We start from the raw sequence: 13,529 nt of genomic DNA on the forward strand, positions 1-13,529 counted from the left end.
GTATTCTAACTTAAGCAAACTATGCAGCATGCCCACCCATGGTAGAACAAGTATGTGTGAGGCTGGGCAGGGTATATGGGGACAGCAGTCCCCTGCTATGGCTTGGCTACTGTCACATGCTAGAAAACTAGGAATCATAGGCTGCCTCTGCAGCACAATTATCAAGAAACAGCTTGTGCTCAACTAACAATTAGAAAAAGAAGTTCACAGAAAAAGTGTAAATCCCCACCCCCACCCCACCCACCCCACCCCAGGGGACTCTGTGAGCCTTGAATGTCCCCTGGCCAAATGGGCCTCTTGGGCCTGTTTTATCCCTCTTCTTTTAAGGGTCGGTGCGAAAGTGCTGCTGGCGCTGACGCTCATCCACATTAGGCTCCTCGGTAGACAGGAAAAAGCTGATCTGATCTGATGCAAATTGAATGGGGTTCTGCACAACTTGTTGACCAGAAGCTTCCTGGGCTACTGCTGCAGGAGCTAGAACCTGCGGAGGAAAAGGGGGACAAGGTGAAGTCCTCTGCTAGAGTTCCTGGACCTCTTTTACAACAGGGGCAGGACCCCTTAGTTCAAGTCAGTGAGGTATTGAAAAATACCTCTTTGGAACACAAGCTTGTAAGGTGTTTGTAAAAGGTGGAGCTGGGGAAGATGCCTCTCTACTTCTCCCTCCCAATGGCATCTTGGCTTAAAGATCAGCAGAAGCAGGCCTGGGTTCTCTCAAACTTGTCTTGATGCCTAAAGCTACTGGGTCTGTGTCTGGCCCTTCCGGGCCCAGGTTCTCTACCAGCCATGGCCAGTCAAGGCCTTGGAAGGTCTCCTTTGGGCCTTGCCATCATTCTTCTCAGACTAAGTGACTTCCATACTGAGCCTGATTGGCAGCTACCTGGCCTACTTAAACGATGTGACAGGAGAGGTAACAACTCGCTCTGCACTATGTATGTGTAGGGAGGACAAAAACAAAGATGGGGTTACAAAGAATATGCTGCAGGAGGTTTTTTTTTCTGTTGGAGAAAGAAGGACCCATTTGGGCTGGATATTTAAGATAGTGCCAGATTTCAAAAAGTGAAACTCAAGAGGGTGGAGGAGAAGGATGTGCAAGGAGCTGGGTTCAGCTATGGGCAGAAAGCTGGAGGTATGCAAGGACCTGGGGAGAGGGAAGGCCTGGAGGACAGTGGAGATGAGCCAGGGCAGGGTGTGGGGAGCCACTGAAGTCTTGTGAACATGGGAGCTCCCACATGCTCCTGCCTTGGCTGCTCCACTGCGTTTTCCAGTCTGTGCAGCGTTCCAGGGCCCTCCAGTCTCCACTTCCCTGGGGAATGTGCTCAGTGCGGTCTCAACTGTCTGTCAGGGCCCATAAGCGCCTTGAAAGCAGGCATGAGGAAGGGTCACAGCAGAGTCTGGCTTGGTAGTTGAGCCACGGGATCTGTGCGCCATCTGACCTCTTGGAGGGGGAATGGATCAACTTTCTAGAGGGCCGGTGGCCTGGTTTATCGGGGTGTGCATGTGAAATTAATCACATATTTAGCTATTTAAAATACTGAAACTCCTTCATTTTGCTTTAGTTTATTACTTTTTTTCTTGTTGTTAGGTTTTTTTTTTTTAAAGAGGTTAAGTTCTATTAAGATTTCTAAAGCCAGAGTCAAAACACCCTTTCTAAGTGCCATTTGTCAGATTGAGAATCTGTGGTCCCCAAGGGGCTTCTGGAAGTGTATCTGGGAGCAAAACCTGCTATGTGACTGCCATCTGGACCAGCTCCCACCACATCCCTGGAAACATGGCCACTGCAGATAGTCCCCGACGCAGGGTCTGTCCTTCCAAATACGGGGAACCCTGTCTATGGCTACCAAACACATTCAACAGGAGGACCCGCGGTTTCTTTTCAGTATGAGAAAACACACCTGCTCTGGATTTTGTAGCAGAACTAGAGATCCACGAGTTCGTAAAGGGGTGTGGGCTGAGGCGATGGGTTCGGCATATGGCATGACTTACTTTGCCCAAGCAACACAGTTTTGAGTCGTTTCCATGTTAGACAGCAATTAATAGCTATGAAGACTGCTCACTTTTTCACGGAAGCCTAAAGGGTCTTTTTACTCAGCAGTTGAGTGCTACCACCAAGGGACTGCCCTCAGACCTATTGAGCTTCGTAGTCTGGATTTCATACATGGATCGGACTCCCACGCTGTGTTCCTTACGGAGAAGGGGCCCAGCCTGTACAGAACCCCTGACCTGGGAAGGAGGACAGAAGAAAAGGGGCTGGTATACCTGTGGCCAGGTGGCTTGGGCCTGCACAGTGGCTTGTTCAGTGCATGGCCAGGTATTCACCTGGAGGAAAAGGTGGTGCTGTGGATTTGTTGGCTGTTGCCAAAGTTGAATGTAATCCTGCGGGTTCTCCAGGGTGACTAAATTTGAGTCAGAAACGATGGCAGGCTGAGGAAAGCTGGCAGAAATCACTTGAGTGTTTGGGTTATGTGCCAGTGTCAGCTGGTTTACGGAGGGCCCCTGCTGCTCTTCAGCGAGAAAACTGTAAGAGAAGACACATGTTATAGTGACATGGATCCAGAAACAAGGGCCCACAAAGTATTCTCTTGGTCATCAGGAGGTGCTTAAGGCACATTTGTTTTTGGCAGGTAAATCAGGATTCACTTTTTTTGTACGCTCACTTTGGTCTAAGACTCAATTTGCCATTGCAAAGCGAATATAAACACTGAGATAAATTGCAGTCGTTTGTCTCTAGTGGTTTTATTAATATTACTAGGACTATCTTGGTTCTGCCACGATGGCAATCTCTGTGGCCTCGTGCAATCACTTCACCGACCCCAGTCAGTGACTTGCCCTCCATCACTAAAGAAGCTGACAGCTATGAGGGGCTGCAAGGCCGATTTCCTCACTCCAAGATCAGCGGTCTCTCTATAACCCTAACCCTGGGGCTAGTGTGATAAACAGAGATTTCTGAACCCCATTCCAGACTCTGACTCTTTATTTTCAACAACCTCCTCAGGTTGATTCTCATTATTGGCCCACAGAGAAACATGGCACTAACCCACCTCACTGAGGCTGAAAGAAGGCCCAGAAGGAAATCTGGAGAGCTTTTGGAAGCCTGCTCAGAAAGCTGGCATTCATTCAAAATTATTTATTAGGCACCAAGTAAGTTCTATGCATCCCATTCATTACTGAGCAGAACCTTCTCTTGCTAATATTTGTGACCAAAGACTTGTCACTGAGCCAAAAACGTGTTCATGCCCTGGACTATGGGCAGAGAGCGGTCTCCCAGGATGTAGTCCTTCTGTGTTCTTGGTTCTGTAGGTATCCAATGACAATCTAGCAACTGTTTCACACCCACTTCCTTCACATAGATCGTCAATGCAAGGCACAGGAACCCCTTCACCTGGTGTGCTGCGATTACCAGACCCCAGTGAAGTGAGAGAAGGAAACTGGGAGTCCAGAAGTTGTTTGGCTGTGGACACTTAAGACATCTCTTAGATACCCTGTGCCATAACACTGGGCAGGGGTGTATGAAGCCAAGCAAATTAAAGATTTGCATGCTAATCCCCTAGATTGGAGGCTTCCTCATCAGTCCTCCTGTGTCATGGAGACTCCCCCATCCCATCAGTACCTGCTTGGCCATGCACCATGCACGCACATGCAGCAGGGCTTGTGGCTACAGAGCAAGATGCATGGGAGCACGTTGCTTTTGATGAGGGATTTTGGTGCCCTGTGGGCAAGTTGCCCATGCTTTCAGGAATGGTGTCCAGCCCCGAAGGGACAGCAGTGACTTTAGCAACGATCACTATTCCATGTACTTCTTACCTGTAAGTTTTCTCTTTTTGGCCCCCAAGGTTTTCATCTTGATAGAAGCCACAGGGCTGCTGCTCGGCTATTAACTGCAGAGGAACAATGATAGGCTGGGTCTGCACGAAAGTAATAGAATCATCACGGAAGGAGCTATAGAAGCCACTTTGGTTTGCCATGCATATTTGCAAGGTCTGGTTTTCCATAATGATGCTATACTGCTGTGGCTGCTCCTGTATCAGCAGCTGCAGCTGCTGCTGCGGCTGCTCCTGTATCAGCAGCTGCTGCGGCTGCTCCTGTATCAGCAACTGCAGCTGCTGTTGCTGCTGCAGCTGCAGCTGCTGCTGTAGCTGTTGCTGCAGCTGCTGTTGTAGCTGTTGCTGCAGCTGCTGCTGTAGCTGTTGCTGCAGCTGCTGCTGCTGTTGCTGCTGCAGCTGTTGCTGCAGCTGTTGCTGCTGCTGCAGCTGTTGCTGCTGCAGCTGTTGCTGCTGCTGCTGCAGCTGTTGCTGCTGTTGCTGCTGCAGCTGTTGCTGCCGCTGCTGCAGCTGTTGCTGCTGTTGCTGCTGCAGCTGTTGCTGCCGCTGCTGCAGCTGTTGCTGCTGTTGCTGCTGCAGCTGTTGCTGCCGCTGCTGCAGCTGTTGCTGCTGTTGCTGCTGCAGCTGTTGCTGCCGCTGCTGCAGCTGTTGCTGCTGTTGCTGCTGCAGCTGTTGCTGCCGCTGCTGCAGCTGTTGCTGCTGTTGCTGCTGCAGCTGTTGCTGCCGCTGCTGCAGCTGTTGCTGCTGTTGCTGCTGCAGCTGTTGCTGCCGCTGCTGCAGCTGTTGCTGCTGTTGCTGCTGCAGCTGTTGCTGCCGCTGCTGCAGCTGTTGCTGCTGTTGCTGCTGCAGCTGTTGCTGCCGCTGCTGCAGCTGTTGCTGCTGTTGCTGCTGCAGCTGTTGCTGCCGCTGCTGCAGCTGTTGCTGCTGTTGCTGCTGCAGCTGTTGCTGCCGCTGCTGCAGCTGTTGCTGCAGCTGTTGCTGCAGCTGTTGCTGCAGCTGTTGCTGCAGCTGTTGCTGCAACTGCTGCTGCTGCTGCAGCTGCTGCTGCTGTTGCTGCTGCTGCTGCTGTTGCTGCTGCTGCTGGTATTGATCCTGCTCCTGCACGTGCTGCTATATCAAAAGGAAAGAGATTAAAGTATCTCGGTGTCTGCAAGAGCCTCCCACAAATTGACTGAACCCTCTCCATTCTCCCAAAGCTGAAGGCAGAACAGTCCTGCCTCTCTGGGCACAGGGGTCTACATGACTATCTCCTTATTTGGCAGGGCACTAGAGGCAGTCATGCTCCTGACCGTGAGAAGCTACAATCCAGCACTTGTGTACATGTACTTGTGCATGTGTGTCCATATCTACTTAGCCAGGAATTTTTATTTCCTCAGGCAAATGAATTTCATCCAACTGAGTAGTCATTACTCCCTCAGCAGAAGTGAGTGAGCCCAGATTTTCATGAAAATGAAATCCCCTTTTAGCCACACAGTTAAAACAGACTTTTCCATACCTGAGTGGAGGCATCACAAGGTTTCTTAAGCTCCTCTGAAAATTTGAAAGGGCGAGATGAGTATGAAGCTCTGAAACGTTTGGTCTCATTGAAATCTGGATCGGAGCTCTCCGTTTGCTCAGTGCGTGGTTTCTTGCGCACTGGTTCTGAAAACCGCGGCTCAGTACTGTCAGTCTGCTGTAGCATGGTTACCTGCATAAGGAAACAGTAGCATGAAGGTCTTATTCTGGGGTTATACCTTTCCTTAGGGCACAGGGCACGCTGGGCATGGAGTGAGATTGCGCATAGGCAAGCCCACCAGAAGCCCTGGCTATATATGAACAACATCTTCCACTGCCAGAGCCCCGCTGGGCTGTTCTCAGCTCCTGCAACCAAGAGAAAAAGGGCAAAGCCTAAGTCCCTGATGAAGATCACTCTAGAAGTTCTGTCCTGACCTGGGGTAGCAGCTGTCACTACAAGCAGGCCCAATTGACTAACTCCTTGAAGGCTGTCCCTTTCTCCTGTTCCTTCTGCCACTTACATGGAACTGGCCTCTGACCTGTAACTTGGAATCCTGCAGCATCTTAAGCTGCTCCTTCATCATGTCCAGGGCATCTTGCTGGCTCCTCATGTCAGCCTGCAGCAGCTGAGCCTTCTCCTCCAGCTGCTTGCTAAACTTCTCAGTGAGTTCCAGCTCGCGTTTGCTGATGTACGATGTAATTGGTGATGGCAGTCGCGATGGCTGTGGGAGGAACCGCTTATGGTTCATATATAGGGGTACCATATTCTCCAAATCCTACCGTATTGTTTCATTTCTAAGTTGTGAAAGACTGAGAGTGAGAACAATAGCACTCCAATCCTGATTTCATTCATTAATAGGAAGTTTGAAGAAATGGTTAGAGAATCCAGGAATTCCAGATCAAAACTGGATCAGAGGGATCATTTAGTCTGATTTTCCCCCTAAAGATAAAGCTGTGGAATTGGCCTGGAGACATAAAGCAATCAGCTCAAAGTCCTTAGTGGAAGACTCAAGAGCACAGCGGGTCAGATCACAAAGGAGGCATGTAGAAAAGATCTATTGGATGCCCCTTTGACATGCACTAAGAAGAATGCTCAACTTGTACTTCCTTTGCTCCTGGCACTCTTGTAAGTACTTGTACAGAAACTCACAGATCTGACTTTCACAACCCCCTACAAAGTAGGTACTATATAGACATCTGCAGTCATAGTACTTGGATGAATACTCTCTGATTGGCCCTGGGAACTTAATTTTAACTTGAATAACAGCCTCGGAACTGGAACTAAACCAATGGGGGGTCAAATGAAGGGGGTGGGGGAGGGTGAAGTGGGTAAAGGGGATGAAATATATGGTAAGTGAAGAAAAGTGGACTTTGGGTGGTAAACACACAATAGAATAGATGTCAAATCATAATGTACACCTGAAAATTACATAATTGTATTAACCAATGTTACCCCAATAAACTTAATAAAAAAAAAAAAGCAGGCATTCATTAGAGTAAAAAAAAATTCCTAAACTCAGGTCTAGAATAGACAAACTTTACAAGTCATCACATCTGCCCACCCTTCTCCAGGCAGGAATCTTTTCTCTGCCATCTCTGGTACAGGAGCTACCAAGCCATGGCTGCAACCTTCCCCCTGAAGGGGAGGGGCTTGCCCCCTGGGGAGGTAACTTAACCCATCCAAGAATAGTTTCCTTAAAGGGAGCAGAAAGCGGCCTGCCTTGAGCTGCTCTCTCTCCACCCTAGTTGGATCCACTAGAGAGGTGTCTTCCACTTCAACAGCATGATGGCCCCACAGCTATTTGGATCAAGCTGTCCTGCCTCTCCCCAGTCTCCTTTTTCCAGTGTCTTCCACTAGTGACCACATGATGTTTTCCAGCACCTCTCCATCCTGGTCTCTGTCTTCTAGATACACTCTGAAGTCTGTCAATCCATGGTACACAGAAATAAACCTAATGTGCTATTGCATGCAGAACCAACCACACACTCATTTGTTGATTATTTTGACTATTTTAAACAAAAGTTATAGAGTTTAATTATAAATTATTTCAAAGGAGAAACCTACCAACAGTGAAAAGGGAACCACAACTTTTTAGTATAATAAGGACATAAAGAGAAAATGAATTTCTACAGAAAATTTTAAAAAATAGTTCAAAGAATTTTCATAGTAGTCCAATAGTCCCTGCAAGGCAAACAGACCATTTCAAGATGGAGAAACTGAGACTCAGGAATGTGCCAAGGTCACACTGCTGGGGCCAGATTCAAACAACTGTCTCCTAGCCCTCAGTTCTCATAAGAGGAGGATACTTTTGGTATTAGGAATGGAGTGACTCATCTTAGGATCGGTAATCAATGCACACGATTCTACATAACAGACCATAAACTCATTATCTTGCCTGTCAATCCTGATTTTAATAATCCTTTCTAATATAAAAGATGATCATCCAAACCTGCGATTACGTACACAGATCTGGAGGTAGAACAGCAAAACAGTAGAAAATCCAACTGTTTAAATTTGGGCTCAGACCATCCATTGGCGCTGAGATTTGATAGTTGGATATTTCTAACATTCTGAAAGGCATGCTTCTAACCAACAGAAATTCCACTGAGACCTAGCTCAGGTGAGGAGTGTTGGTTTGGGCAGGCAGGAAAGTTATCTTCCCTTGAGATGGTCAGTATCCCCTCACAGGTGAGGAAGTACATGACTCTTAAAAATACTGCCTTTTCTTAATGTGAAGCCTCCTATTTGGCTCAAACTTTCTCTCAAGCACAGAATGTCTTTTTGAATGTTTCCTATTAAGAAGAGAAGAGAGATTTGGTCTTAGAGAACCTCCAACCTCCGTGTTTGCCAGAAGCCAATGGATTCTCGGCTGCATCTGAAAATTCGGTACAACAGGAATGGTGATACAGTTTTATCAAATTAAAGAGAGAACGATTTCTTCAAAGTGAAACTGGGCACAAGAGTGGACATTTGGAGCTTTGTAGAATTAATGTTCCAGATTAATGTGTGGAGCGAGACTCTGAGGTACCTGAGTATTGATGCCAGGGGTCACACTGGAGACTGAGATGTGCTCCTTTTCTATCTTGTCCACAGCCTCCACAACATCCATATCACCCGCCTCTTCTATCTCAGGTTCTAATTCAAAGCTCTGCAAAGATGACGTAGCTGAGGAAGAAAGCACAATGAACTTCGTGACTAAGAAAGCAAAAGTACCGATGCTATCAAACAGATTGTATAGGTTTCTATTTGTTTGTTTGTTTTCTTTTAGAAGCCATAAAATCAAGAGAATCAAGTTCTCTTCCATGTTAAGGATTATACATGCCAGGTACCAGGAGTAATTCAGCAATTACTTAAAAATCTGTTTGGATCTGAAAATGAAGAAAAAGGAGAAAGTGTCTGACTTTACCTCCTCCCACCCAAACTTAAGCAGGTACCTAAACCCATTAGTGTTAAGTCTTTTCATTATACAATTCTTTTGGTACCTTCTGACTGATAAATACCAAATTAAACCTAATCATAAATTACTTCTGACAAACTAGGTTCCCCAGGATGTGGGATCTCAGGAGTTCTTTAAGTACTGTTGGAGGTGTTGTGACATGCCACTCCTTCAACAGCCCCCAAAAAAGCAAAGTGGAGAATGTTATTTGAATAAGGAAAAATGGTACAGTCCTTTGGAAAATAGTTTGGCAGTTTTTTTTTTCACACACACTTCCCATATGACCCAGCAGTCCCACTCCCAGGAATTTAGCCAAGTGAATTAAAATTTTATGTTCACACACAAAAAACTCTATGCAAATGTGTATAATAGCCCTAGTTATAATCACCAAAAACTTGGAAACAACCCAGATGTCTTTCTACAGAGAAATGGATTTTAAAAAAACAACTGTGGCACATTTGTAAGATGCATTACCAATCAGCAAACAAAAAGAAATGAACCATTGATTCACGCAACAGGGATGAATCTTAAATGCACTTTCTTAACAAGGCCAGACCGAGCAGGTTAGATGTTGTGTGATTCCCTTTACATGATATTCTAGAAAACAGATGATACACAGATCAATGGTTGTCAGAGGATGGGGGACAGAGTTTGAGTTCAAAGAGGTAGTGCAAAGGAATTTAGGGGTGATAGAACCCCTCTGCTTGGTACTGTGGTGGTAGATACATGACAAATGCATTGGCTTTTGTCAAATCCATAGAACCGAACACCCCAAAGAGCGAATTCTATTGTGTGCGAACCTAAAACTGAATTGCTCTTATACATTTTAGAAATCACAATCATGGGTCCATGGATTTCCCACCCCCCCCAACCCAAATCAATCATTTTGAAAGGATTTTTTTAGCAAAATTTTGAGATTGACAGCAATAATGGAAAGATTGTTAACTGGAGTATTTAAAAAAATAGAGGTATCACTTCTATATATAGAGATGCCATGATATAAATTATCTATGATAAGATCGGCTATTAGAAGACGTGATCTGCATTGTGCATCCACCACTGGTTTAAGTTTTGTACCTTATTACAATTGTTTATAAAATGTCTTTAATTGAAACTTATAGAATGTCACTGTTTGTGAGAGACTATTTCTTTTGCCCTTTACTAGCAATTCTTCTTATAGCATAGTTTTTGAAAACAAGAGGTCTCTTTAGAATGAAACTATTATGCCACAGCAGAAAAGACTGCATGAGTATGAAAAGATGCTATTCTTCCAAGGATCGAGATATAGCATCAGTCCTTAGAAGATTAAAATTAAATGGGAAGGAATAATACCCTCCCCCAAGCACTCAAACCATTGATGAAATATTCACTTTCACTGCTCTTAAATCATCTAAAAAACTTTACAGAAGATGAAGAACATTACAATTCACTCTTTTGATTTCACATGATTATAAATAGAACATCATCTTCATTTGAAAAACTGTAACTACTTCTGTAGGCTATTACTTTCCTTCTAATAGTCCCTATCCGAATGTTCAAATGTACCTACCTGGTGATCCAAGTACGGTTTCCAGGGAAGATACGCTATTTTCAGAAATTGTATCACATTCTACCTTCTTTTCATGAGCATGTCCCTGTGGTCCATAGTTGTCAATCTCTATAATATCATCCTGATCCTAGGAATTTCCAAAAGAGAAGATGACATTTCAATTAGACAAAAAGATATTTAAATAAGAGGAAACACAGGCAGAACAAACTTTGATGCATTTCACAGAACAGTTTCTAACATTGCTTCAATCAATTGAATACCTAACATAAAACTATCATGTAACATGTCCACGAAAAATATTGCTAGAAGATAAAACAAGCAGATTATGGGTGCCATATATTATACATTATGAAAATCTAGAAGAGAAACAGTATATACATGCTAAAAGCACAAGCATAATGAAGATGTGTGCCCATCAAAGGCCATGAAAAAAAATGCCTTTCAGAGGTGTTAGCAGGATGCTGACCTGCTGGTTTAGAGAGGTGCGAGAGCTGTGAGAGAATAGTACTACCATTGACATGGCTATTTTTCCAGAGGTCCTACACATGCAGCCTAGGCTTAGAGCAAGGAAAGGCCAACTGGGGGGCTGCTACTCCATGTTTTTAATAAGGATTAAAGGTGAAAGTGTTATTAGCAGAAGTACCTTTATAATATATACTAGCAAAGAGATGGAAATAGCCATGGAGAGCTTCTAGTGCAACCTCTCCATTTGATAGCATCAAAGAGGAGGTCGTATAGCAAGTTAGGAGCAGAGCGAGAGAGAATCCAGTGACGTTCAAATCCAGTGCTCATTTCCCTAACCCTGGCCACCTATCTCAATTTAAGCCATTTGCTGCTTTAAACCATATACATCTATTTAGTGATCCACTGCCACTTCCTTAAAATAGGACCTTTTTTTGAATAGTCTGGGGCTCACTGCTTATGTGAAATTTAAATTCAATACCTGGTCTATCAGTGAAATCTTTTACATCTCTGCTAAAAGATTGTTAGTTTGCTTGCTTGCTTGTTTTGGATGAAATTAAGACAGACCCTTGCTGGTTTTTCTACAAGAAATCAGTTTGTTAGAGCCTATAAAACTCTTATGTTTTGTACAACTCTTCAGAGCACCTCTCTGCCAGATGGGATACTGCCTGATTCATAAATCACTCCATAAAGCCAATTAAATTCAGTTTAAATTTCTTTAACTGAATTTCTGTTCTCTAACACTCTAAACACTAGGCACACTCTCATCTCAAGGCCTCATATTGGTTTTCCCTCTTCTTGAGTCTTCCGCTAGATATCTTCATGGCTACTTTTCTTAATTCCTTTAATTTTTGCTCATATTTCATACTGTATTCCCCTCACCTGTTGTATTCTCAACTCTTGTCATTCTTCTCTATTTCTTTTCGATAACTCGTCTCACCTTCTAATTTGTGATTTGTTTATTTAATATACTTATCTTCTTTCTCATCCATCTCCTCCTGCTTGAATGTAAGCTCTAGAGCAGGAATTTTTCAGTTTTTTTTAACTGATGTATCCACACACCCCCCCTCACCTAAAACAGTGTATGGTACAAAGTAGGTGTTAAACAAACATTTGTTCAATGAATGAATAAACGAACAAATTTGAAATGACCTTTAAAATAAATATATTTAAAATGTTCAAAAATATAAAGAATGAGAGGCCATAAAAGAAATAAGACAACGTGGAAAAACAGAGAGCTTTAAAAATAGATTCTTTGCTGTGTGTTACGAAATATAGCTTTTGGGACCAGACAGGCCTGGGTTTGAATCCTGGCTCTACCACAATCTGTGTGACTTTGGGCAAGTTATTCAATGGCAAGAATCCAAAGATTCACTATCTGTAAAATTGGAATGATAATGCCTCATACAGTTCTTGTACAGTCAAGCACTTAGCCCAATCCTTGACATATAAGTCCTCAATAAACTTTAGTTATTATTATTATTTTAGCATAAATACTATGTCACTCCCTACCCCTAACTTGAGTTAAGGTTACTTTCTTAGACCACTTTTTGGACACTTCATAAGTATCTGCTGAGTAAGTGCCTATCAATATAGTAGTCGCAAAATCAGTAGATTACTCCCTCAGCTAGGTTTGTCTTGTCCTCCCAGTTAACACACAATTGGCCTGGGCAGAGTGCTTCTGAGTCTAATTTGTGCTCTGGCTCTCCTACCCCACCCAGCTTCCCGGTGCATATGCAAAGCTAACCCCTTCTGAAGGCTTGCCTGCTGCCTCCAGACACAATGGATTTGGGTGAAAAAGCAACCTGATAATGTAAAAGTTCCAGTTCTACCAAAATGCCTGTTTAGATTAAAATAAAGTATTTGGGACTGAGTCAATTAGGAAAAACTTGCTTTGGATTGGCATTGATGCTACTACATTTGCCATTGTTGTCCAATTGGTAAAGTGGTGGTTTTGTGGAAGGAACTTTATCCTCAATACATCATCTTGTTTAAAATTCCTTGCTGATTAAGTTATTTTCAATAGAACATGCTTCTTTGAATACAGGGTTGTCTGTAGTAATAGAGGACAAGTCAAAATATATTGATCCCTGGCAGGGGGCTGGTGTGCTTTGAGTGGTTTTCGTCATGTTTCTTTTGCTTAGGTTTACTTGAGATCCTTAGATCTTTGGGTTTCTAGGATTCATCAAATGTGGAAAATTTCTGGCATTATTTCAAGTATTTTTTATCAGTACTCCCCTCTACCCTTTCAGGACTTCATTTACATACATATTTGGGCACGTGAAGTTTTTAACAGCTAATTGATACTCTTTTCATTTTTCCTGTTCTTTTAAAACTATTTTTCTCTTTGTGTTTAATTATGGATAATTTCTATTGCTTTGTGTTTAAATCCACTAACCTACTAAATCTACAATGTTTAACCCTGCCATCAATCTCACCCATTGTTGCGTTTGCTGCTCAGATTTTGACTTGAGATTCCCCCCACGTTCCATATTTCTACTTAAATGTTTGAACATATGTAATATAGTTTGATTGTTTTTAATATCCTTGTCCACTAATTCTAAAGTCTTTGTTTGTTCTGGACAGGTTTCTACTGGTTTTTCTCTTCAATAAGGGTCATATATCGCTGCTGCTTTGAAAGCCTGATAATCTTTGGCTGAGTACCAAATATTTTTCATTTTTACCTTGTAGGTAGGGTATTGGATATTCTTGTATTCTGATAAACATGCCTCATCTTTGTTCTGGAATGTAGTTAAATTACTTGGAAAA

At 43.6% G+C, this 13,529-nt stretch overlaps 1 protein-coding gene across 1 annotated transcript in view; it reads right to left on the reverse strand.

Moving 5' to 3' along the window:
• Positions 1-322: 322 nt before the first annotated feature.
• Positions 323-13,529, reverse strand: part of PASD1 (PAS domain containing repressor 1) — a gene marked incomplete at its 5' end in the record, with an annotated part of 65,332 nt that continues 52,125 nt past the window's right edge. Inside the window, 7 exon segments of the mRNA XM_025041238.1 lie at positions 323-481; positions 2,317-2,515; positions 3,802-4,307; positions 5,314-5,505; positions 5,834-6,034; positions 8,342-8,478; positions 10,299-10,425. Of these exon segments, the coding sequence (XP_024897006.1) occupies positions 323-481; positions 2,317-2,515; positions 3,802-4,307; positions 5,314-5,505; positions 5,834-6,034; positions 8,342-8,478; positions 10,299-10,425 (1,521 nt within the window).

This window comes from Pteropus alecto, unplaced genomic scaffold (assembly GCF_000325575.1).
Source record: "Pteropus alecto unplaced genomic scaffold, ASM32557v1 scaffold749, whole genome shotgun sequence".
Lineage (NCBI taxonomy): Eukaryota > Metazoa > Chordata > Mammalia > Chiroptera > Pteropodidae > Pteropus > Pteropus alecto.